General features: G+C 51.7%; 2 protein-coding genes and 1 pseudogene across 7 annotated transcripts in view; 2 read left to right on the forward strand and 1 right to left on the reverse strand.

The window, feature by feature from the left end:
* Window positions 1–6,870, forward strand: part of AP2B1 (adaptor related protein complex 2 subunit beta 1) — a 127,822-nt gene extending 120,952 nt beyond the window's left edge. For all 3 annotated transcript variants that reach the window (XM_082707326.1, XM_082707328.1, XM_082707327.1), the window contains one exon: window positions 6,407–6,870. In XM_082707326.1, coding sequence (XP_082563452.1) covers window positions 6,407–6,481 — 75 coding nt within the window. In that variant the 3' untranslated portion in view covers window positions 6,482–6,870. The remainder of the gene's footprint in view (window positions 1–6,406) is intronic.
* Window positions 5–5,181, reverse strand: LOC309851738 (large ribosomal subunit protein uL24 pseudogene; annotated as a pseudogene). The gene has a single exon. The product of its transcript is annotated as a large ribosomal subunit protein uL24 pseudogene (transcript).
* Window positions 6,871–14,532: 7,662 nt separating the features above from the next.
* Window positions 14,533–25,457, forward strand: RASL10B (RAS like family 10 member B). 3 transcript variants are annotated; one of them, XM_082707413.1, is made up of 5 exons: window positions 14,533–14,811; window positions 15,542–15,601; window positions 17,651–18,013; window positions 22,355–22,479; window positions 22,978–25,457. In XM_082707413.1, the coding sequence occupies exons 3-5, from the start codon at window positions 17,798–17,800 to the stop codon at window positions 23,246–23,248; spliced, it is 612 nt and encodes a 203-aa protein (XP_082563539.1). In that variant the 5' UTR covers window positions 14,533–14,811; window positions 15,542–15,601; window positions 17,651–17,797; the 3' UTR covers window positions 23,249–25,457. The 3 variants fall into 3 exon arrangements, with proteins under 3 accessions (XP_082563539.1, XP_082563541.1, XP_082563540.1); XM_082707414.1 differs by lacking the exon at window positions 14,533–14,811 and adding an exon at window positions 15,166–15,453; XM_082707415.1 differs by lacking the exon at window positions 15,542–15,601 and having other exon boundaries at window positions 14,534–14,811.
* Window positions 25,458–25,664: the final 207 nt, after the last annotated feature.

Here is a 25,664-nt window from a genome sequence, read left to right on the forward strand (position 1 = left end):
AAGTCCTTTCTTGAGGTAGATGGGTGTGAGAAGTGAGGTCAGAGCCCTTTCATTTTTTCTAGCCTGGTGGAAAGACCTGGAAGAGGTGCTTCAGACCCCAGATAGCCAAAACAGGCAGTTAGTAAAGAAGTCCCCAGTGATCTTCTCTAAGGAGTGCTGCAGACTTCCCCTGGTGTTTGCTGAGTGACTCGCAGTACTCACCTAGCATTTCTGTGCATATGGTGCTCTAACAAGCTGCTCAGAGGCCTGTCTCCATAGCTCATTTTCTGAAGGCCTTCTTTCCTGCTTTAGAGTTCATGATCTAAGGCTGTCAGAGTCCTAGACACATGAGCCTTTTTTTTAGCTGCATTGTATGCCCTGAAGACCCTGCTGAGAAAGGTAAGGCAAAACTGGGGCACACCATTGGAAGACGACAAGGGGACTGTAGTTGGGAAAACTCCTTTAGGACCATACTGGACCAAAATTTAAATCTGGCAATATTTTTAGAGCAGGAGCGATTGCCTTGAACAACAAAGACTACACTGCAGGCACCGGACATGTGTTTGCTGTTGTGAAGTGTGATATCCCAGTAGGATGCTGCCTGTCATTGCCTGTTGTAAAATAAAAGCCCTTGAGATGGGACAATATCTTCTTCTTTGGTTATCTTTGAAGCTTCTGTAGGCTGTTTTGAAGGAAGGGACAGAAGAGAATACCGTTCAATATTGAATGGCTAAACAGGAGACTAAGGGGGCATATTAGCCATTTAGCTAAGAAAAGCCTGTGACCGCATTCCGTAATTTTAACAGCCAAGTCTGTTTTCATTAGCATTCATCAAGGGAATAGTACCACCCAGAACTGAGAATTCTTGGTGTTTTCCCAACTAGTTCCCTCCCTTGAAGTAGCTGGGAAAGTGTGTGTGTGCACGTGTGCGCACACGTGCTTGGTCCTGTCAGGCTAGATTTTTGTGAGTGGGGAACTTCAGGCTTCCTCCATGAAGTAGACACTCCTCCCACCCACCTTGTCCTCCAACAGTCTTGTCTTTTTTGGAAAGAAAATCCCCATCATTTACTTTGAGTTCCCTAAGAAAGGAAAAAGCCCTTCTGTGCTGTTCTTGGAAGGGCAGGTCTTCACTATAAAATCAAGGTTTTGTAAAATAACTTCCATTTTCTTCCTTAGAAATGTGCTCAGAGAGAGAGAGTGTGTGTGTGTTTTGTTTTATCATCCATTTTATTGTGTACAGTCTTTCATCTCAGCTAAGTTAAAGAAGCATGATTACTCCTAGTTTGCAGATGAGAAAACCAAAGTTGAGAATGATTAATGACTTGGAGCGCCCGGGTGGCTCAGTTAGTTCAGGCGTCTGACTCTTGGTTTCAGCTCATGTTATGATCTCAGGCTTTTGAGATCAAGCCCCATGTTTGGCTCCATGCTGCTGCGCTTGGAGTCTACTTAAGAGTCTCTCCCTCTCCCTCTAACCACCTTCTCTCCTGCTCTCTTAAAAAAAAAAAAAAAGGGAGGGGGGCACCTGGGTGGCTCAGTGGGTTAAGCTTTTGCCTTTGGCTCAGGTCATAATTTCAGGGTCCTGGGATCGAGCCCCACATCAGGCTCTCTGCTCAGCAGGGAGCCTGCTTCCCTTTCTCTTTCTGTGCCTGCCTCTCTGCCTACTTGTGATCTCTCTCTGTCAAATAAATAAATACAATCTTTTAAAAATAAATAATTAAAAATTAAAATTAAAATAAGGAACGATTAGCAACTTGTTCAAGATCATGTAGTTTGTTGGTAGGTGTGTTGTGCTTAGAATTCAGGCTATCTCTTGACCTTTCCTATGGTATTCATTATAAGGATAATGAGAATTTTGAGAAGGACCTCTTAATGTCACTGTCTTAAATATAATTTGATTAATTTTTTTTTCTTTTAAAGAATTTATTTATCTATTTGACAGAGGAGAGACACAGTGAGAGAGGGAACACTAGCAGGGGCAGTGGGAGAGGGAGAAGCAGGCTTCTTGCCGAGCAGGGAGCCCGATGTGGGACATCATCCCAGAACCCGGGATCATGACCTGACCTGAAGGCAGATGCTTGACAAACCACCCCTGTTTAAAATTTTTAACTTTTTGTTTTGAAATAATATGAGACCCACAAAAAAAAATTTTTAATGGTTCCAAGTTCCTATGTATCTTTCACTCAGTTTTCCCCCATTGATAATATCTTACACACTCATAGTACATTTTCTTTTTTTCTTCTTCTTTTTTTTAAGCAGGTTCCATGCCCAACATGGGGCTCTAACTCACGACCTAGAGATCGAGCGCTGTATGCTGTACCAGCTGAGCCAGCCAAGCACCCCCATAGTACATTTTTCAAACAGGGGATTGATGTTGGTTCAACACTATTAAATATTTCCAAGTCCTGCATTACTATTTGTTGTTGCTGATGGTGGCAGTCAGGGAGCGTATAGCACCGTGTAGTCTTATCATACGTGTGTAGACTTAGATAACCATCACCACTGGCAGGACCCAGAACCGTCCATTACCACAGACATTCCTTCTTCCCCCTCTCCCTTTATAGGCTTTCACATGAATGCTATATAAATTTAAATTCTTACAGTATGGAATCTTTTGAGATTTTTTTTTTCCCCATTTAGCACCATACTCTTGACATTTACCCAGGTCATTAAATAAGTATCTAAAGTTCTTTTTTATGACCAAGTAGTAGTCCCCCATATGGGTGTACAACAGCTTATCCATTCACCTGTTGAAAGACATTTCTTCCCCTATATATATATTTTTTCCATTTTAACAGTTTTTAATTACAGTCATACATAAGATTACCCTATTCCTGCTTCTCAATTGTTTCATCTTTATATTTGCCCCTTTTCCTTTCCTGCTTCATGAGATTTGGCTTTCTGCTCAAGGATCTTTTTGCAGTCTTTGTACAGTTAGAGTCTATTGCTAACCCCCTTGCCAGGGTGAGTGCCCCTGTGGACGGTGTGCTGTCCACCGTCTCCTGCTCTACTCGTTCAGTGTGGATGACGTATTTCTTCCTGTAAACCTGGACGACTTTGCCAATTTGCTGACCTCTGTACAGTGTCCTCCACAGCCTGTACTTCATCATGCTTTCGGATGGCCGTGAATCGCACATTGTACTGTCTCAGCTCTTTGGAAAGTGGGGAATACATCATCTTCCTGCAAATATGGGAGGGTGCACTGGAATGCCATTTACGGTTCCTGCTCTGGTCAGAAGTCATAAAGGGATTGAACTTCATGTTGGCTGCTGGTGCTTCTGTGATGGCTGCAAAAGGAAAGGGCTGCCTATGTATTTTTTTTTTAATTTTTATTTTGAGATAATTACAGATTTAAGTGCAGTTGTAAGAAATAATCCAGTGGGATTTTGTCCTCATGATGCCTTTTTTTTTTTTTAAGATTATTTATTTGAGAGAGAGTAGGGGGAGAGGGAGATGGAGAATCTTAAGCAGACTGCCACTGAGCACAGAGCCCAATGTAGGGCTTGATCTCACGACCCTGAGGTCATGATGTGAGCCAAAATCAGGAGTTGGATGCTTAACCCACTGAGCCACCTTGACTCCTGGTGCCTTTTTATAGCTACACCAACCTGCCCTCTCTCCTGTTTTCCATCCATCTGGTGATTAGATTTCTTCTGCCCACAGAACAATCCAAATTTTCCATCTCAACATCTGATACAGACCTAATTCATTCCCTAAATGGTGCTACAGACTTCAGAATCCCGTGGGTCCGTCCCCTTTCCTCTATCACCCTAAACACCCATTACAATATTACTCTGTCTCCACTAGGTATTAAGGAGGAAAGCAATCTGGTTGAACCAGTACTAATGCAGGAGGACCAGTGGTCCCTTAGCCTCCTAAGGGGTTGATAAATCACTCCCCCCACCCTTTACCCAGTCTTTACTGTATTGAAATGTTTATCCTATAAGGATGAGGCCCCATCATTCCAAGTAACTACATCTTATTTGGAAAGATAACTTGTCTCTGGTGGAACAGCGTGTTCCAGACTATAAACCAGAAGCAGATATGTTAAGCCCTTGGCTTACTTAGCCGTGAAAAGTGACTTTTCTTTCCTTGATGGGCCTAGAGGGGTGATAATTCCTGAGTGGTTGATATTAAAGATATCTCACATAAGTAAACCAGCAGTTCAAAAGTTAAAACTTTAATAAGGTCTCTTTTCCCTTAGAAGCCATACAAAATGAGTCACAGAGTCCTAGCTTTTTAAGTCAAATTCTGTAGCTGCTTTGTTCTTATAATGTATGTTTCCCTTGTACTTGCTTCAGGATTTAACAAGATCCTTTTTCTTTTCCTTTCTTTTTTTTTTTTTTTGTAATTCATTCTAGCTTGTCTTAGCTGTACTAGTTGGAAGGCAACAGATGAGTTTTAAGTCTAAACCCAACCCTTTGTTAAAGGTTGGCATGGCTTGGCGGTTGGTGGGGGAGGGGAATGGAAGAGCATAGTATGATATAGGGGAGAGAGAGAGGGAGAGACTGATTCTTCCTCATCACCACCACCCCTGCCCCTTTCCAAAGAGTACCAGAAACTCAAAGTCCAGGTCTGATCAGTCCATGACTGCTCCCCTTTCCTCCCATTGTTGGCCTTGGCAGATTGGGCTTTTGAAGAGGGAGGCATTTCCTTATCAGTCATGAACCCCCCCCCCCAAAAAAAAAGTCTGTCTCCCAACTGGTAGATGTTCAAGGATTATTACAAAGATGTGGAAAAAATATTTGGGGGGAGAGGAACCACCCCTCTTTAGTCTAAGAGTTAACTCCCATAGGCTGTTCTTACTCTTTTTAGCTTCCTCTCCTCCTCCTCTTCTGAACCCACTTACTCTCCCACAAGAATTTTCCACAACAGTGACAGTGGAGAGGCTGTGGAGGAGGAGGTACAGAATTGCCTCTATAGGGAGCTTGAAAGTCAGGGACATGCCATGGCTGCAGCTTTGAACGAAGTAGGGAGCTGTTTTCTATGCATATTTATATTCTTAAAGTAGTTGGGGTTTTTTTGATTGGGAGTGTGTGTGTGTGTGTGTTTACATTTGTCAGAATTGTCTTCCTGATTAATGTCAAGCAGTAACTTTGGAAGTGCCTTACAGACTGAATATTAAAGCTGTAAATAGAGCCTTTTTTGATGTTCCTTTGTTTGGCTGGCTTTGTTTTGTTTTTTGCTCCCTTTTTTTTTTTTTTTCTTTTTTTTTTTTTAAGTAATCTCTATGCCCAAGGTGGGGCAGGAACTCACAACTCTGAGATGAAGAATCACTTGCTCTACCAGCTGAGCTATCCAGGCACCCCTGTCCTTTGCATTTTTTAAATCCTACTTTAAGTTTTGAGGATGTGAGGTTTTTCAAGAAATTCAGGGCTGACCAATATCTTGATATTTTTGCCAAAAACAGTCTCATCTTTTGTGTATTGTATGAAATCATCTGGTGTCTGAGAATAAAGAAGTAAAAGACTCTAAAATCTCATAGTGCTGCATCATGAAGGACAACTTCCTCCTGTCGGCCCTAACAGAGGAGGACAATATTGTCAGTAATGCAGAAAGCAAACATTAAATTCTGTGGTTCTAAATGCTGTTTGCAGGTTTCTATTATGTAGTGTCAATAATATTTTTCCTAATCTGATACAAAGATTTCGAATCTGGATTTAAGTTTTGTGCTCATTGAACCTCCAAGTGAAAACCTCAGTGTTCAGCAGTGAAATCATTTTCAGTGTCTTTATGTTGGTTTGGTAACTGTGAGATGGGAGGAAGCGAGGGGGCAGAGGAGCGGCCTCAGGAGTGTCTGATTTGCCTGTTGGAGGAGGCAGCAAGTGTGTGAGGAAGCTGTTGCCATGAATCGCTGTCTGCGTACGCGAAGTCTCTCATGTTCTTGTTTTCCTTCCCTAACAGTGTGTTTGGTGTCCTCGATGTGAGACAGAAAGGACTAGTACCTTGGACGTACCGCACTTTTATTTCACTTGATCGTACATCCTGTTGAACCGGGCCTGACATAACCATCCTTATCTGAGTGGGAGACTGGGGCAGGCAGTCGAAGTGACCACTAGTGAGTTAGGGTTTAGCCCTTACCTTCTCATCTGGTAATAACCCCTGTGACTCTTAGCAAAGCCCTGGAGCAGCTTTTCCCTTACAGCCAGGGGTTTTGAGGTATTTAGTATTAGTATTGGTATTTAGTATTAGTATTACAAATCTCGTGGACCCACAGAGAATTTAGGTGGAAACACAGCACTACTTGACAGTGATTAAATTGAATATTTCAGACCCACAGAACTTCTTACCAGAATCTCCTGGTTTGGCTTCTCAGTGACAGAAGCTCCTCTCTCTTTGAAACAGAAAGAGATTTTCTTGAATTGAGTCTTGGATACCTTTTGAGCTCATGCCAGCCTCCATACTAATCTTTTCCTTTTCCTCCTAACAGCTGTCACTGAAGTGCAGAGCTCCTGAAGTCTCCCAGTACATCTATCAGGTCTACGACAGCATTTTGAAAAACTAATAGACTGGTCCGGGGCCCTCCGGCCACGCTGTGATTGGTGCAAAGCCAAGAACTCTTAACTGGAAGAAGTCATATTGCCGTGTAGAATCTGAACTCAAACACACTGAGGCCACCCACCAAGGTAGTGACTAGTGTAACCTGTGCTAACATTAGGGCACAACCTGTTGGATAGTTTTAGCTTCCTGTGAACATTTGTAACCACTGCTTCGATCACGTCCCACCTCTTGCCACCTGCCGCTGCGATCTGTCCTTACTTGTGAGCTTCTCCGTAGTGTGCCAGTGGCTGGCATTTTTGAGTGTAGTTTGATATTTTGTAATTGAGAGCTCATTTCAAAAGCAGAAAAAGACAAAAAATATTAAAGCAAGGAAAAGTGTCACTGAAACATAAACTGCACTTTATTGTTTTATATTTTTGTACATACGAGAAGGAGAGGGAATAGCGTCATTCCTGGTAGAAAGTGTTAAAACAAATGACCGCCAGGAACCACACAGTCCTGGAGGAAGAGATGTGGTTCTTTGCCCACCCTGGGAAGGGTTCCTTATCCATGGCCACCTTGTCCCTCGTCATTTGGGTTTTCACTTTTTTTTCTGTCTCCAAACTCCCTTTCCTTGTAGTTCCACCTACCCCGTGTTACCTCATTTGATAGCTCTGCAGTTGGGAATGGGGGTCTTCCTTGTCAGGTGCTTTGGGGGCAGCATATAGGACCTCTCGGTCCTACAGCTTAGAGAGATTAGAACTTACTACATTCCTTTCCCTCCATCTAACACACAGATTACGCTGACCAAGGAGTTTTTGTAGAGATGGGGAACAGGAACCAAAATGGGCTTCCCTCACTCCCTTCCCTGGATTTAATTTAATTCTCAGGTCCAATTCAGATCAAAAATCATTGTTTTAGTGTTAAAACAGACTTTAACTAATAACACCAGCCCTGTTTTTCCTAAAATGGAAAAAGACAAAAGGCAAAAGACAAAAGGTAAACAGATGTTAGCTGCCTGAGGCCTTTTAGCTGTTGGGCGGGGTAGGGACTTGGTCTCCTAAATCGGCATCAGTGTTGTTTTCACTACAGGAGTGTCTCACTGATTTTCCTTTCTTCAATGCCCTTTTCTTGCCCTCTCCGTGCCTCCTCCTTTATGGCTCTTCTCATACTCCACACTGATTTTGGCAGTCCGTTCCTTGGCATCAGGTGGCAGCAGAGTATCTCTCTTCACTGGAAGGTACCCCCAGATGCCAGAGTGAGAGCGTACACTTTCCCCACGTGCTCCTGGAGCCCCAGTTCCTGAGGCCAGCAGGGCGGGTGCAGATGAAGTGAGATGGGGTGTGCTCAGAGAGGCCACAGACTCACTACATCCCATTAGCTTTCTGATCTGACCTATTACTTAGGCTCCACAGCAGTTGGGACCATCTCAGAGGGTCAGGCAATCTTGTCCTCTCTCAGAAGGTGGGAGGTGTGAAATCCCTTTCCTTAACACTTTGGGTGTGTTTTGCCAAAGGATGCTTTGGGCCCAAAGCACCAACTGTAGCAGCGTCCACACTTACATCTCTGGGCACTTGTCATACTGCCTGGTACCCAGTATTCAGGATCTATGAACATGACCGCTCTTCTCAGCTGCCCTACACAAGTAACAGGCACTTTGGGGCCCAAAGGACTCATGTTGAACTCAGAGTGAGTGCCAAGAAGAGGAATCCTAGAAAACAAGAGCAGAAGCCACCCCAGAGTCCAAGCATATCTTAAATGACCCTGATTCATACTAGCTGCAGAGCTTGGGGGGAGTGGGTCCCCCAAAGCAGTTTCCTAAACCTTGAGATTCCACGAGAAGAATGACTGGGACAGGGGTACGGGGAAAAGGGGAGGAACTTGCATCCTGCACTCAGCACCCCTGAGGCATGTGGAGAACAGGAAGTAGCACAGGGCATATATGTGTTAGGTAGAAAAGCGGGCTGGTAGTTTCCTTGTTGGCAAATCATTCATGGAGCCGGATGGACACAGGCAATGAAGAAGGTTCACACTACAAATACCGTGTTCTCATCTCAGAGCAAACTGCTGTTCCACAAGGAAGTGTATGTGTCATCTAAGCAGACAGAACAGTTTTATACCAGAGTATGTCCCTCTGCCCCCGACACGAGGCTTCTGTCAACCTCCCCAGCAGCAGTGTGTAACCGCTGCTGTTCTCAGCTCACCTTCCTGAGCCAGTCTGGGAATTCTTCACGCCTTGGGGAGGCTGCCCTGTGTGGTTAGGAAGGGATTCTGTTCCTTGGAAGAGGACCTCTCTCCTGAAGAGACAGCACCTATTGCCTCCCCTGCAGCTTCCCTTTTGGCCCATGTTGAGTTCGGCTGAAGTGGGGAGGTGCAGTGGAGCCTGCCCTCCACTCTCTCCTCTGCCTCGGTTTGTCTTTGTTAACGTCGGCCGGTGTCATACGAAGGGCAGGGAAGCACGCACACACCCAGAACTCTTGCTGGTCAGAGATTCCCTGAGTGTCTATCCTTGCCCAAGCCTGTTTCGTGTGTCTGTGTTGTGCAGCTTGGGACTCTGGAGAGAAATTGGGAGTGGGAGGGGTAAATGGTGCCCCAAGAATGCTTATCATTCTTCGGATCTGTTCTTGGGGAGGGTGGGGGTTGGGGGGAAGCTTGACCTTGTGTCTTCGTCAATAAACTCATTTACACAAAATGAAGTTTGTGGTGTATACTTTGCTTCCAAAACTGACACTCTGGGACACAACACTGCTGCCCAGGAGCGGGGTGGGGCATTAAGAACCATACTACTACAACTTTTCTTTCGACTGCCCCAACCCTCCCAGGATTCAGCCAGATGAAATAAGATTGACCTGAGGAGGAATCCTGTACCTTTTGCAGAGGCTCCTGTTAACCAAGCCCTGTACTGCCACCACAGACGGGACCTGCTTGCAGGAGCCAGCTGTGTTCCCTGGCAGGGCCCCTGCTAGGGCCCTGGAAGCAGAGGCAGCACAGCAGAACTACTCACCAGTTTTCTGTTACCCAGGATGATTTGTCTCGAAATGCATAAAAGCTGCTGGGACCTGAACTTGGGCCTCATGTGTTTCCCAGTGAATAGAATCAATGCTTGAAAGCAGGCTTCCTTAAGAGTTCAAGTCTAGTCACCTGCATCGCAGGAGCCCAGGACCCAGGTGGTGTCAAGCTAGAGGCCCCACCCTAGATTCTGATGAGCCACAGCCTCTGAAATCTCACAACCTGGAGCGGGGGAAGGAAGCTGAGGGATCCAACCCCAAATGCCCTCAGACTAGGACCTGAACCTGTCACCACTAGAGTGACTGTGCATTAGCTGCTTTGCACGGTGCTCAACAGTAGCCGCTTTCATTACTTGGGTGTCCAGACTCCGTGAAAGAACGGTCTTTGGAAGCCAGCAACTGTTTGCTTGTCATCATGTTGCGGGGTTGCGGTTCGCTCAAGCTGTGACAGGAATGACACTTGGGAAGCAGCGGGGCCAGGGTTGGTCTTTGTTAAGGTTCAAAGTTAAAGAAATGAAGAGGGATGGGCCTTTCTGAAATCTGTCGGGATTCACCAAGAATGATACCAGGTCGGGCAAACTCTCAGGGCAGAGGCTTTCAACATTTTTGTTAAGATTTTAAGTAATTTCCACCCAATGTGGGGCTCGAACTGACAACCCTGAGATCAAGAGTGGCACGCTCCACTGACTGAGCCAGCCAGTTGCCCCTCAGAGGCTCTCAACTCTTGGGTGCACATGAATACCACATGTAAAGTTTCAAAAACCTGATGATTTGTGCTCAACCAGGCTCGGGTGGGGTGTGGGGGCTATCTGCATTTTAGAAGAACTCCCTGTATTTGTACCGTGCAGCTGGGGTCGAAAATCAGCTACCAGAGAAAGACACTCCGGTATGCCTACTTACTCTTAAATGAATGCTGGTATTCCTGTAACGGGAAGAAATGCTGAAGCTCTGGGACGGTGGGGTATCCGTGAGATAGGAGAAGGGGATGAAAAGATGCAAACTTCCCGTTATAAAGTAAGTCACAGGGGTGAGCGGCAAAGGGAATGCAGTCAGTAACGTGCAAGTTCCACATGGTGACGGGTTGTAAAGTACACGTACTGGGGCGAAGGTTTCATAGTGTATGTAACTGTGGAATCCCCGCGATGTACACCTGAATTGAACACATTGTATTTCGCCTATACCTCAGTTTTTAAAAATATATTAAAAAAAAAAAAGTTGCCAAATATAATGGCAGTTGTCCAGAACCATTCTAGGGAAAAAAAAAAAAAAGGAAAAATGGGAAAGCAATTTTCACGCACATGATACCTGCCTACCATACCCCGTGAATCTGGCATTAAATTCCCCACTTTTCAGGTAAGGTGTGACAGACGCCCTATGTGTGTCCTTACCCCAAGATACTACGGATTACCCTTTGAGTTCCCCTGAGAGTTCTGTAATGGGCCCTCTGTTGTCCCTCTGCACTCAACCACCAGGCTAGTGGCTGGCCCAGCTAAGCCCCCAAGTTACCAATACATAGAACTAAGAGCAGGCCACGCTGGCCCCAGGCTTTGACCTCCCATTGCACTTTCTCAGCTGCCAGAATGGCAACTAGGAAATACTGAGATCTCAGGTACGTTGTTTCTGAAGCCTGAAAACAGTTGAGGACTCCGGGGTTTGAGCCTTCCTACTCCCACCTCATGCATTGATGCTTTTTCTGATTTTGCTTGGACCCAGATTTCTCTTCCCTGCCACCCCCAGCTCCAGGAGGCAAGAGCCTGTTTATTTTAATACCTGGTGTGGCACTTGGGAACGATCACACCTCCCCCGTTGTTACCCGTTTCTATCTCCTGAGCACTAATCCTAGAATCCCAACCAGCCCCCAGACATGTTATTAGCAACAAGGATGTTTCTTGAAAAGTTTCCGAGTTGGCTGCAAACTTGCCATCTCAGTTTCTCATTTAGCTTTTGCCCTGCCATTCGTGATGCTGCCAACAAGGTTCGGAAGGCTGATTTGGAGGTTGATTGGACCCAGAAGGACTTAATCTCCCGAAGTATCACTTTGAAACAGGACTGTCCCAGCGCTCTGGGACAGAGAGGACAGCTCAGCGGCTCCTTCACACCATACGGGTATTAGAGGAGGATGTTCACAAGCAGCCTCTAGCTCTCCCTCCCTGGTTTCATTCACTTTCCACTTCCGGTCTTAGGCTCCAGAATCCGGCCAAACAACCTTTGAAAGCTCAGTGGGGTTTTGAGCTGTGATGGGGTGCAAAAAAAGCAATCAGCATGGTCTTTGTTTATTCTGTCCCACTTGGGTGTCTGGGCCTTGGGATCTACTTGTAGTACCCTATCTACTTGTCGCAGATGTAGTACATCTCCCCCAGAGAGTGAGCTTGCATCTCAGACATCCCCAGCTGAACCAGAGCCACGTGAGGCTCAAGGTCAGACAGACTCCAGGACAGGGCGCCTCAAACCTTTTCACCAAGGTAATTAGAGAGGGAGCAGGCCCTGCCAGTGTAAGTTCTCAGCCCAAAGTGACTCTCAAAAAACTAAATGACCTAGCTAAATATTAAATGCAGGCATATTTTACATTTTATGTTAGTACTGTGGCTGCTTGTTTTTTATATAAAAATACTATTTTAAATGACCTACCACTGAAGGCAAGGATGAGATCCCTTAATTAACCTATGGCTTTGTGTTCTCCTAGCAAGAGAAGTTTCTGAGAAGCCTGGCACCAAGGCATGAGTGTGAGCATCACAAATTATATTTCTACTCCACTTGGGGGGAAATAGAACCAGAAAATGGGGAGTGGGGGTGATGGCATGGGGGGTGGCGGTCATGGCCAGGGGAGTAGACATAAAGTCTGAGATCCTTGGGCAAAGTAAGCATTAATGATTTCGAGATACAACAGAGGACGGATGGTGCTGTAGACAATTTAGTCAAGTTAGGAAATGCTCTCAGTGTCCCTGGTGTGGCCCCACAAAGGGCCCATAAAATCTGATTTCTCTCTGCAAATTCTTCCAGGTGGAATATTTCCACCTTCTAGCTGCTTCCTGGTCCCTCTCATACCCCACCCCAATGCCCTAAGACCCCAGCTAGAATAAATGGAAACGCTTTCCCAAGGTGGTGTCCAACCTCCCATATGAATAGCTGTATGTCTTTTTAAAAGGCAAGAAAAAATAGAGGTCACACGTTGAGACTTCCTCCAGGTCCCGCACTGTGATTAAAAACTCTCTACACCTGGGGCGCCTGCGTGGCTCAGTGGGTTAGGCCGATGCCTTCGGCTGAGGTCATGATCTCTGCTTCCTCCTCTCTCTCTGCCTGCCTCTCTGCCTACTTGTGATCTCTCTCTGTCAAATAAATAAGTAAAATCTTTAAAAAAATAAAATAAAATAAAATAAATAAAAAAACAAACTCTCTACACCTAAAAACAAAAACAACAACAAAAAGCCTCTCTGTACCTGTAGCTCCTTTAGGCCCTGAGGACAACTGATCACATCTCCACTCTACAAATAAGGCAATAGAGTTAGGAAAGTTCAAGTTACGGGCCTTTAGTCACATAGTAAGAAGGTGGGCCAGGATTTAAACCCAGATCTGTCCAATTCTGAGGTCCAGGCTCATAACCACTATGCTTTGTCTGGATGGGAGAGGGAGGAGGAGCAGTTGGGAACATGCCCAAAATGCAGAGCCCAAAGGGAGGAGGAAACTGGCTGGGTGAGGAATCTGGAGCCCATGAGTAATAGAAAGTCTAGAAAGTCGTAGTGGGTAATGCTGGGTTCCAGGGGTAAAGCACGGGAGAGAGCTCTGAGCTTGCCTTTCCTTCTCTCTGACCTGCAGGCAACTAAAAATTCATTTTTGCAACTCTGGGCCAGGTGGCTGCCCTGCTTAGAGACCCTTCACCGCCTTCCTATCCGGCCCAGGGCTAATCCAAGTCCTTACCCAGCAAGCACCGCCTTTGAGACCTTACCTCAAGCCCCCTCCCTGCCTCCTCTCACCAAGCTGCAGGCCCTGGGCTCTCTGCTCCTAGCACTCCCTTTGCAAAGCTCTGTACCTGCTCCTGCCTTCCCTCACCTGTAGCCCTCCTCTCCCACAGCCTCCCTCCCACCCGCTGCCCCAAATCCACTTCTTTCAAGGCTCCTTCCTTCAAAGTTGCCTCCTCTCAGCCTCATGACTCTAACTAGTTCGTCCCTCCTGCCCTCCTCCAGAACCTAGGCTTTTCACCCAGCACAGAATTAGTGAGGCTGGGGCTGCTTCTCCCCCTTGGGCTGGGAGGGCCGCCCAAGTAAGGATTCCCCATCTTTGTATTCCAAATTTTGCCCTTCAGTAAGACCAGTTACTCAGCCCCTCTCGGCCTCAGCTGTCTCATCTGTAAAAGCAACCTCATAGAACCGGGAGGATTGAATCTGAGGACGCAGGCAAAGCTTGGAGCGCGGTGTCTGGCACATAGTACACCCTGGCGGAATGCGAGCTATCGACGGCGAATGCCGCTGTCGCCGGTGGTTTTAGAATAAATATATAAGTGATCGTGCCTGCAACCCCTGACAAACGCTGCTATCTCCCAGTCTGGAGAAGAGAGGGGGGCAGTCGGTTTAGGGGAGTGGAGGTCATTCGCTGGCAGGAGATAAGCTATGCTCTGCGGCTACCCCGGTCTGCCCTTCTTGCTCCGCTGCCGCGAAGGGCGAGAGTGACCACCCGGCGTTCGCCGTGCGGCGGCGGAGAAGCGGGACGCTGTCGCCAGCACTGAGTGAGGGGCACACAGGTGCGGCCAGCGCGCTGGCCTGGGAAAGGTCTGAGGGAGATCTAGAGAGGGAAGCTAGTCTGGACGTGGAGGGCGGCGGGGTGGAGAGGGAAGGAATTGGAGTGCAGCAGAAGGCTTTAGGGCCTCTCCAGTGCCTTCCTCCCACCCCCTTCGGGGAGTGGGGAGCTAAAAATCTGGCGGGGTGGGTCGGGAGGGGGTGCAAAGGAGGCTCGGGGTTCAAGAAGAATTCTTCCAGGCCCGTGCGAGCGAATCTGTCAGGCTCAGGGACCCAGCGGAACGCCAGCCCGACACCACCACCACCACCACCACCCCCCCGCCGCCGCCGCCGCTGCCGCCGCCGCCGCCCGGCCTGGCGCTCCCCTCCGCCTCCCTCCTGCCGGCGCGAGCGGGCGGCGCGCTCCGGAGGGAGCGCTGGGCTGGAGGTTTCCTGCCCCCTCGGCGCCCGCACCTGCCCTCCGCGCCCGCCGCTGAACCCGCGCCGACTGGGCGGCCGGGGGCGCCCCCACCCCTCTCCCCCCGGGCCGGGGAGCCGAGGGGCAGCGCCGGAGCCCGGGGGGAGCGCGGCCCCGCCGGCCGGCCGGCCAGGGCCGGGGGCAGCTAGGACGGCCCCGGGTAAGCGGCGGGAGGAGGGAAGGCGGGCGGGGCAGGGCCGGGGGCTGGTGGGAGCGAGGTGGCGGGGCCTGGGGGCAGGGGCGAGGAGGGCGGAGGGGGTCGGCTGGCTGGCGGGGAAGCTGCGCGGGGCGGCCACGTGAGAGCGGGAGCTGGCGGCGGTGGGAGGGGGGGCTGCAAGGTGCTGGAGGCGGAGAGCAGGCAGGGCTCCGGCATCCCCCCAGCCAGACTCCCACCAATCAGGTCATGGGGAGCCCAGCAGCCTCCGACGCCCCCACCCGCTCACTCCCACATGAACGTGTGGGGACAAACAGCGGGCAGACGTGTGACTCGGCCCATCAGTCTGGGGTAGGACTCGTGTGTCCAGATCCAGGGAGGGGAAAAGAAGCAGGCTTGGGCCCCCGTGTGTGTCCCCCGTCTCTTGCCTCTCTTGCTGAGGCGCTGTCTGCAGACTCACTGCAGAGCGCAGGCCTCCGAGAGGTCGCGCTCAGGGGGCTGGGCCCTGATTCTCGGGACAGCCCCCTTCAGTCCCCACCCAGCTAGGGACGTTGGGTTAATAGGCACTTAGACCCAGGACTCCTGCCAGAGAAGAGGGAGGGGGCACCGATCACCTCTGAGTCAGGGACAGGGCCACACTCGAGCCTGGTGAGTTCCAGGAGGCTGGCCCCAGCCCAGTGGTGGCCTCTCTTGCACCCCCTCCCTGGCTACAGCACTATCCCCGTTTATTTCCCAGCTATTCTCCAGAAAGGGTTGATTTCTGCGCAGGGAGTGTGGCGTCCAGGAGAATCTGCAGGTAGGACACATCTTAGATCCCTCTAAATGGCCACACCCAGAGGGAGGTGGGGGGACTCTTCTTGCATTCCTTGCCCTCTCTTCCTCCCCCAGGTGCCCCCCTCCCCAGCTGCTTGTGCTGGTTATGTAATTAACCAAGCGGAGGCTGTCTGCCATGCTGACAGTGTCCAGGGAGGCCTGAGGGGCCCAGGGCCTAAAGGGATTTATGGGGAGGAGGGACAGGCCCTTACCCCAGTGGGAAGCCCAGGGAAGTAGATAAACACCTGTTGGAGAAAGGATACCATATGAGGCAAAAGGAATCAGGGTCCTAGTCTTTAGTTGAGAGCTCAGCTCTGTGTGTGGTCTCCGCTTGCCTGAGCCTCTGGTTTGGGGTTTTGGTTTTACCTTCAATAAAACGGGGAGAAGAGTCTCTCTCTCTCTCTGTCTCTCATACACACACACACACACACACACACACACACACACACACACCCCACAACCCAAGTACATGAGCAAGAGTGGGTAGTGACCCTTCCTGGGATTGCTAGGAGTCCCATTGAGATTTTAGAAAACCTCAGATGGATGAGGAATCCCTGGACCCAACAGTGGCCACTATTAATTGCACACCTGCTGTTGCGGGCCCTGGCCTTTTCCTTTCAGCATCACTTTCACGGCATCACAACACCAGGGGAAGTCTCTGGCCCAAGACCACTTCTTAGGTGGCAGAGCTGGGAGTCAGACCTTGGTGGCTCTCACCCCAAATCCGGCCCTACGTTTTACTAGGCTGTATGTACATGTACCCAGTGGACTGGATTTTTTTAGTCAGGCCAGACTGAGGGCCATTCAGACATGAACTGGGCATATATGGAAAGAACATGCATCCGCAGAGAAGAATGCATACATGGTCCTGTGGGAATCCAGCCCACCCATCTGCCCTGGGCCCAGGGAGCAGGCGCTGGTGTCACCCTCCTGCGAACAGTCCCTGGACAGAAAGTCTCAGGCTTAGTACCAGCCTTCCTGGTCACCATCCCTCACAGAAAGAGAAGACAGTTGACTTGGATTATCTCAGGAATAGGGACTCTTAACCCCACTTTACATATGGGCAGAGCGTAGCCCTCATTGGGTAGGTGATGCACCCTTGGACCACATCTAGGAAATGTCAGAGCTGGGGTTTAGACCTAAGCTCTAAAGTCACCAAAACTAAGCAGGCAAGGAGCGACTGAACCCAGAGCAAGGCCCAAGCCTGTAGCAGCCCTTTCCTGGGCACCTGCTGTGTGCCAGACCCTCCGAGCTCGGGGAGATGCCAGGAAATGAGATGTAGCCAGTGGACTATAGGCATGCACCAGCCAGAACTTGAACTTGGAAGTTGGAGGGGGTGCAACAACGCTGAGGAGAGGAGTAGCTGCCCTTGGGCCCCCTTCTCGCCCCCTCTTGAATCTTCTCTAAAGTGGCAATACCTGCTTCCCCTGAGGGATCCTGTCCTGCCAATGGCCACTGTGTGGGTGTGCTGATACCAAGTGCTCCCCGAATGGCGGGCTCCAGGGCCAAAGCGGTCATCAGTCCAGACTTCTCACTGGGGGACATTTGGAAACAGGGGATATTTTGGGTTGTCATGGTAACTTGAGTCGGCTGCTGGCAGGTACCTCCTGGCAGCAGGGCTGTAAGACGTCCTGCCCAATTAAGACCTCTCTCCACAAAATGCTGGGAGCGCCTCCATTGAGCCCCCCTGGACTCGGCTCCCCCCGGGCTCTGTGGGAAAGCTCAGATTGGAGCAAATCTCGTGTGCATTGCTCTGCGTTACAGCCTGCCTTAGTGGGGGTACGAGGGTGGGCCAGACTTGGCCAAGAGTCCGGTCATAATACAGAAAGAGGGATTCCCACCAGAGGGTGGCGGGGGGAGTGGACGGAGAAGGGAGGATGGAGAGACTCCGGATAGAAGCGGCTAGGTGTTCTGGGAAAGGGAAGGCATGCTGAGGGGCAGCGGCTGCTGCAGCTGAGTCCCCGAGGTGGGGCAGTAACAGGACAGATCCAGGGAAAAACGGGCCCACCAAGCCCACCTCTTGTCCCCACAGTCCAGGTGGAGGCCGCAGAGGGCCCAGGGCAAGCAAGGGCAGCAATGGTGGGTCCTGACGGTGGCTGAGCCCCCAGCCCCTGGAATATGCAGCCCGGGGGAGCCCCAGGCAGCGGCGAGGACGCGGTGGCGGAGCGGGGCGGGAGGCATGGTCTCCACCTACCGGGTGGCCGTGCTGGGGGCGCGAGGCGTGGGCAAAAGTGCCATCGTGCGCCAGTTCCTGTACAACGAGTTCAGCGAGGCCTGCGTGCCCACCACCGCCCGCCGCCTCTACCTGCCTGCCGTCGTCATGAACGGCCACGTGCACGACCTCCAGATCCTCGACTTCCCACCCATCAGCACCTTCCCGGTCAACACGCTGCAGGTACGAGGGCCCAGGACCCGCTGGGGCAGCCGACTGGGGAGTCAGGGGGGTGGCAGCAGTTGGTGGGCACAAGTGGGGTGGGGAGAAGCTGGTCTCCCACCTTTTCTGGGCTCTGGCCCCGTCCCCATCATCTGGCTCCAAGGGCTCCGTGCCGCACCGCGGGCCACCCTGCTTAGAGCCGACATTTGGGTGCCACTTTATTCCACATGCATGTCATGAGCGTGTAACATGTAGGCTGGGCGCCAGGGTCGATGGGATGGCGTGCAGAACAGATGTGCAGTGTGCTCTCCTGGAACTACTCTACTCACAGTCAGGTGAAGACAAGCAGGCAGTGGTCACACACGCAGTAAGTGTGTGCTTGGCGGCCTTGCGTCCGCTGAGTGGGACTGGGCGGGGAAGGGGCAGTGGAAAGCAGGGCAGGAACACTAGATGCTTGCTAGTGTTCCAGGCTCTCAGATCCATGGCGTCTGTAGAAGGGGCAGCAGAAGGAAAAGCGAGGGCCTGGGAAAGGTGGGTTCTTGGAGACGGGAGGCCCCGACCAGTCTTTCATCCAAAGGCCTTTCTTTAAGTGATGCTGTGCCCCTTGACCTCTGGACTAGCCCACGGGGCAGCCTTCCTGCAGGGTTGGATTCCAGTGCCCCCAGTGCCCTGGCTGACAGTGCTCCTTTCCCTACCCTGCAGGGACCAGGTCCTCCTTCCTTCTCTCTCTCTCCACCTCTGGTGGCTCAACACTAAGAGGCATTTGTTCACCTAAGGAAGTCCCTGACGGGAATGTTCGGAGGTTTCTCTGGAAGGACAGGCAGGGGTCGTAGCTTGGCCACTTGTGACCACAAAACCAGCCATCTCTGGGGCAGCAGCTCAGGCTCAGCACTGTCTTGGCAACTCCGGGCAGGAGGACTATGGCCCAAGTCCAGAGACACAAGGCTATCCCGCCCCAGGTGTGAGGGACCCACACCGAAGACAAAAGCCTGATCTGCCCCTTGGAAACCACGAGGTCGGGGCCGTGTGTCCGGGGTCAGGGCATCGTGCCTCTCCTCCGAGGAGACTTCAATGGAGGCCTTAGTGTGTCCGCAGCCTCCCTTCCAGTGTTGCTCACTGAGCGTGGCTTATTCGTTCACATTGTGTTGTAGATTAAATTTTAATTTAATTCCAGTTTTGGAATAGGTAAGACATAGTTTCAAAGTCTAAATTTGTATAAAAAAACAAAAAGGAAAAAGGAAAAAAGTCCCAACTGCAAAAAGGTACACCCAGAGAAACCCCAGTCCCGCCCTGCCCTCTTCACCCTGATTTTGCCCCACTCTCAATGGCCATCCTCGCTGGCTTTTTATTCACACTTCCAGTTTCTTTAAACAAATAAGAAAATGTGTTCTTCTTCCACTCCCTTTCTTACAGAAAAAAAAAAAAAAAAAAAAAAGTTCTCCACCTGGTCTTTTTGCCTTATATTATAACCTAGAGATTTTCCCCGAGGGTTGGTATCTGAATGTCAGTAGCACGGTTGTGCCACACCCCCCTGGAGAGAGGGACCAAGGCATCCCTTCTTGTGTGTCCAACTTCCAGTGTGCCGCACCAATAGCCTGGTCCATGGTCTCTCTGCACAGGGGGAGGCGTATCTGTGGAATCGAGCCGCAGAAACGGCGTTGCTAGGTCAAAGGATAAATGCAGCTGAATTTGGAAGGAAAGTTGCCTATTTCTGTTGTTGTGAGAGCCGTGTATGTGAGCGCTGTTTTCCCTGAAGCCTGGCCATCAGACTCTAGTGTCCAATTTGGGGGGTTCTGACAGTCTGATAGATGAGATGTGATAGTCTCGGTGTGGTTTTGGTTTGTGTCTCTGATGATGGTTGAAGCTGAGCATCTTTTCATAGGCATAAGAGCTTTTGCATTTCTTTTTCTCACAATTCTTGAGTCCTCTGTCCATCTTTTCTGTTGGGTTGTTGCCCTTTCTCTTCCTGGTTGATCCTGAGTTTTAGACTCTCCTGGATGCCCTGGAGCACAAAAAAAAGTGACTTTGAGCAGAGACAGACTGAGAAGGGACCCTGCATCCTCAAAGATCAAATATAAAAGCTAAGAATCTCACTGGCCCCTGTCTGAGAAGAGAAATACATTCTTCCCCAATGACAGCAGAGAGGCAGCCCAGGAAAGTGGTCTGAGCCTCAGCAGTTCCCCCTGTAGCCCCTCTCCCGTCAGAGGAGGAAGCTAGCCTTAGAGAAATGAACAACACATGCAGGGTCCGCACCCAGGTGGCAGAGCCGCCCTCAGCTCCCAGGTCCTTAGAACTGGACTCAGTTTCCCCTGCTCCCCGGTCTTGATGCAGCCCCAAGATGGTCACTTCCAGTCTGGAACCCCGCACAGAGCTGGCTTGGAAGAAAAGCTGAGCTTTCCTATTCCCTCCCTTCAATCAGGGGTGAAGGCACAACCCAAATAATCAGGAGCCTTCCTCCTCTCCTCTTTGGAGCCCCCAGAGAGCAGTGGGAGGGAAGGCAGCCTGGAGGCCCCCTGGAGGAGGCAGCATGTGGGGGCAGAGGTGAGGCTGTCACCCTCAGAGGCTGGCAGCTGTTCCCTCTCCCCAGCAGAGAGCTGGAAGAAGGTGGGACCCTCTGTGCCCATTTGCCCCTAGCTCCCATTCCTCCTGGCGGTGAGAGGAGGAACCCCATGCACCAGAGGGTCCCAGGCTCCCAGAAGGCACTGCCCTCTTCCCTGTATCCCTGGCCCGAGAATCCAGCCCCCTGGTTCCTGGCTTTAGATTTGTCCCCAGTATCTTCCCCCTGCACCAAAGTTAAAACTCAGCACAAAAAAAAAAAGATGCCACATCATCTCCCAGGGGAAATGCACTGCAGCAGCCTCCTAAGCCTTTCCGTCGGGATGTGCTTTTCTGGAGCCGGACTGACTGAACTCTCCACCAGGCCGGCCATCAGAGTCTTTCTTCTTTCATTCCTGCTCTGAGGTGGAGAGCCCAGCCCGAGTCCTCTGAGCCTGGCCCCTGCCCCAAGGCAACTCAGAAGCTGGCAGGGCACCAGCCTGCACCTCCTCCGTGTCTTTTGCCCATGCCCTCAAGGGAGAAGACCCTGGTGCTCTCTGTTCTTGGAGGCCTCCCCCTCCTCCAACATCAGAGACCTCCTCTTTCCACACACCCGTTGGCTTCAACTGCTCTTGCATTTGCCATCTGCTGGAAGGTTAACCGGCTAATTAATCTCTCTCTCTTTTTATTAATTTATTTGACAGAGAGATCACAAGTAGGCAGAGAGGCAAGCAGAGAGAGAGGGGGAAGCGGACTTCCCGCTGAGCAGAGAGCCCAGTCCAGGACCCTGGGATCATGACTTGACCCGAAGGCAGAGGCTTAACCGAGCCACCCAGGTGCCCCGGCTAATGAATCTCTTAAGGAATCTTCTCTTCAGTACACTCAGCCTTTCCAGGGGCCTCTTCCTCTGGAGCAGCAGCCCCTCTCTGAGAATTTGCCATAAGCATTCAGGAACCTCTCTCTCCCCAGAGCTGCCCTTGGGCCCTGGTCTAAGTCAGCCCCCACTATGCAGCTAGTCTCAGTCTTTTTTCCTCAAGTCTTCTCCTCAATCCTGAGGGCAGCGTGGAGCAAACAGAAGGAGCACTTCTGGGTAGCAATCTCAGAGCAGTGCTGTAGGCCGAAGTTGCACGGATCCCAGCATGGAGAAGGGGGGGTTCAAGGCCACAGAGAGCTCACCAGCCTAAGTAGTGCAATGAAAGAGCCTGCTGAGAATCAACACAAAAACACAGCAGGCCTGGCTGGCTCTCACCCTCTTGGGACTTCACAGCAGAACTAGGGAACTGGGGATGGAAACAGCTCTAATGGCCAAGGTAGAATCAGAGTGTTCTTAGCACACAAGAAATGAAGGGAGTAGTCCCCTGCTTGCAGGAAGGCTCCCTGGAGGAGGAAGAAGGATTTTAAACTGGAAGACAGAGGATTTCAACAGATGGAACAACTAGCTCAGAGGGCTTGGCTCTTAGAGGCAGGCACATGACACATGTACTTGAACAGAGGACCAAGTGGATGGAGGAATGCATGAATGGTTTGGGCGATGAAACGGGACAAGGCAGATCTCTGCTCCAGAAATGCACACGACAGTGAGTGCTGGGACTCTAGAGGTCAGGCAGTGGGACCTGCCCTATCCTGGCTTGGAGATGGGGAAGCCACTGCTGCACCACCGAGCTCCTCCATTCTGCTCTGGGCCAGGCCTCCTAGGGATGTGTGGGTGTGGGAGGCTTGAGGTGCAGTGGCAGGAGGGAATGCCCTCTGTCTATGCCTGGAGGTGGCTGGGGGCAAAGGGAGCCCTCAGGTTTGCTCTGACCTTGGCACCGGCTGCGGGTGTTGCAGGAGTGGGCAGACGCCTGTTGCAGGGGACTCCGCAGCGTCCACGCCTACATCCTGGTCTACGACATCTGCTGCTTTGACAGCTTTGAGTACGTCAAGACCATCCGCCAGCAGATCCTAGAGACGAGGTGAGGGTCCACCTCTGGGGACTCCAATGCTATCCACAGCCCTGGAAAGGGGAAGGGGGGGGGCGGTGGGGAGGAGGGCATTGGTGACATACCCTCTGGTTCCTGCACAGACATCCAGACATACACATTTTATTGTCCCTATTCCTAATAACTCACTTTTGGTTTCTTACCATGGGGTGGCTGACTAGTCTAATGCAGTGGGTAAGAGCCGGGGCTCTGGGAGCAAAACTGCCAGGGCCACGTATCTGTTAACTTTAACCCAGTTAACAGATAAGCCTCAGGTTTCAAATCTGTCAAATGGGGATAACAGACCCACCGTTTAGATCAGTTGTTCCCGTTAGAGAATATAAGGCACCCCGAGGACTGAGCACTGTGCCCGGAACAGAGGTAGGGTAGTAGTAGCAGTATTGACCAGGTACGGCCTGCCCTTCTTGAAGTCCAGGGGTTGGGAGACCAGGCTGTGTCGTTCTGAAATCTCCTCCCGCTCCCACCCCGCAGGGTGATCGGCACCTCGGAGACGCCCATCATCATCGTGGGCAACAAACGGGACCTGCAGCGCGGGCGCGTGATCCCGCGCTGGAACGTGTCACACCTGGTGCGCAAGACCTGGAAGTGCGGCTACGTGGAGTGCTCGGCCAAGTACAACTGGCACATCCTGCTGCTCTTCAGCGAGCTGCTCAAGAGCGTTGGCTGCGCCCGCTGCAAGCACGTGCACGCCGCCCTGCGCTTCCAGGGCGCGCTGCGCCGCAACCGCTGCGCCATCATGTGACGTCGCGCCAGCCCGCGGCTGCACCCCGACCGGCCAGGCGGGGGGCCGCCCCCCGGGGACTGCGGGGTGGTTCAGGCGGGGAGCGCCGGGGAAGGACTCGGGCTGGCCAGCCCTGGCAAGCCCCCGCAGCCGCGGGCCCTGCGGGGAGAGGTGGAGGGCGAGGGGAGCCTCCCACGACGGCCAGGTCCAGCCCCTCTCCGCATCCGTCTTCCTGGGCCCGCCGCCTTTAGTGCTGTAGCTAGCGCCGTGTGCCCGGCCGGGCCCCAAGGGGCGCCTTGGCCTTTTGGGATCGGGAGGGTGAGCGCGGGGCTTGGGGGTGGGGAGGTGCTGCTTTGGCCGTGGGGGCCCCCACCCGTCTTCTCCAGAGAGAGTGTCTGTCATTGCCCTGCATCTTCTTTCCCCCGTGTCTGTCTGCCCAAGCATCTGTTGGTCCTTAGCTATCTTATCCACCCTCCGCTCCGCCTTCCCCAGCTCCGTTCACAGGGCTCTCATTTCGTTCATCCCCTTGTCGCAGATCCTGGCAGCTTCTCTATGAGGCCAGCCTCTGGACCGTCAGCACCACCGGCACAGGGCAGAGAGATGCAGGTGGCCCAAGGACCCTAATCGGGGTCTGAGGGTTGAGTCCTAGGTCAGTCAGGAGGAGAAGGCTGAGCTCTCCCCGTTCCAGGGAGATCTCCCCGCCCAGCAACCCCCAGAGACACAACAACCTACCTTCCAGCCTTAACTCGATGGTCCATCCCTGCCGGGTGCCCCTCATCCCCTTCCTGACCCCAAAGCCAGATCACCCCCTGGGTTACAACTTTTTTCTTGATGGAGTGTGGAGAGGGAATCCCCCAAAGGATAAATTTATTTCCACGATGCCAGGTTCCAGCCCTCTATTCCCTCCTGCGTTGGGTGGTCTGCAAGATTGGGGGATGTTGGGTTTGGGGGGCTGGTGGTGGGCAAGGTGGTGCCTCCCGGGGTTGGGAGGGGGTGGTTAGGTTGTACTAGTGAAGACTCTTATCTCCCCCATCCCACTCCAGTCTGACTGCCCCAGACCCTGCCTGCCTTGAATCTCAGATTTTCTCTGATAAATCTGGGGAGGGGCAGAACCAGGAAAAGAATTATGGGGACCCCTGTGCTTGGGGGAGATATGCCCACACCTCCACCCCTCGATAGAGGCCCTCAGGATCTGATACGCCCTTACCCCAACACCAGTTGGCCCTATGCCCTGACTCACTCCACCCCATTTTCTCCGGCTGCCTGGCCGGTTTCTACCTCTCGTCACCGGAGCTGATCACTGTCAGTTTTGTACCGATTTAGAAAAAACAAAATCCATAAAGATATTAGGACCAGCCTGAGGGATTACTGGGGTACTTGGAGGATGGGAACAATGGTGCGTGTCCCCTGCCCCTAGCTGAGTTCTCCTTGAGGCTAAGTCCTGAGCCCTGGTGTGGTAGGATGATAGGAAGGTCCCTCGTTAGAAGAGGGGCAGATAAATCAACCCAGCCTCAATGTAGCCAAGCTGCAGTGTATAGACCAGAAAATCAGGTAGCCCAGAGCAGTGATGGAGTAGATTTGGGGGAGGGGTCATGGGTAGGGAATTTATCCAGATCCAGTGTGAGAGGGAATCTGATTCTCCCTTCCACTTCCCCAGCTGATCCTCCCTCCATCCGTGGGGTGTAGCACAGTGCTTCAGTGACTGCCCTGACCTTGGACAGTCCAGTATTTCTGGGTTCTAGTCCCTGCTGTGTTGCATGACTTTGGGCAAGTGACCCACCCTCTCTGAGCCTCCCTCTGAGACAGAGGAGGTGGCTCCCCTTCCCCACACCTTGGAGTGGCTGGGAGGGTAAGGAAGAGGGCCTGCCCCCTTTGATCCCCTGCATCCCTGCCCCCTGGTGCACCCAGGGGATGGGGTGAGGGATGGCAGCATCTCACCTGCCCCATCATTATCACCCCCAGCTGAGGCACCTGAGGTGGGCATGGGGGACCCAGGCCTCTGGCTGCCCCTTATGGGAGCCATTGGAATGTACTGCCTGTCCGGCCCCCCTCCCCCCCCTCCACTGCACTCCAGGTATTTGATTTTGATTCCCTCCACCCCCATTCTGAGTCTCTGTCCGCCCCCCCATCAGGGTTTCCCACCACAGGGTCTGGAAGTGTGTATGATGCCCATTGCGCTGTGATCGGAAGTCAGATTAAAAATCAGGGAGTGTTTTCCCTTGTTTCTGTACAAGGTGTTGGCTCAGTTCCTGCCCTGGGAGGGAGAGGGCTCCCCTTCGGGGCCTGTCTGCTGAGCTCAGCTGTGGGAGGACTGTCAGGGCGAGGAGGCTGCTCTGAGTCCCAGAGCCTGGGTCAACCAGAAAAGTAAGAAGTTTGGGACTCCCCTCTCCACCTAGCCTCTGAGCACTCCCACGCTGATCAGAACCATCACGAGGGG

The sequence above is a fragment of the Mustela nivalis genome (assembly GCF_964662115.1).
Source record: "Mustela nivalis genome assembly, chromosome: 17".
Taxonomy (NCBI): Eukaryota; Metazoa; Chordata; class Mammalia; order Carnivora; family Mustelidae; genus Mustela; species Mustela nivalis.

What these genes read in the sequence shown, in the direction of transcription:
- RASL10B (XM_082707413.1), top strand. Translation starts at nt 17,798, where the DNA reads ATGGTCTCCACCTACCGGGTGGCCGTGCTGGGGGCGCGAGGCGTGGGC. An exon ending in TCCCGGTCAACACGCTGCAG is followed by an intron (nt 18,014 to 22,354) that starts GTACGAGGGCCC and finishes CGGGTGTTGCAG; the next exon opens with GAGTGGGCAGACGCCTGTTG. An exon ending in CAGCAGATCCTAGAGACGAG is followed by an intron (nt 22,480 to 22,977) that starts GTGAGGGTCCAC and finishes CCCACCCCGCAG; the next exon opens with GGTGATCGGCACCTCGGAGA.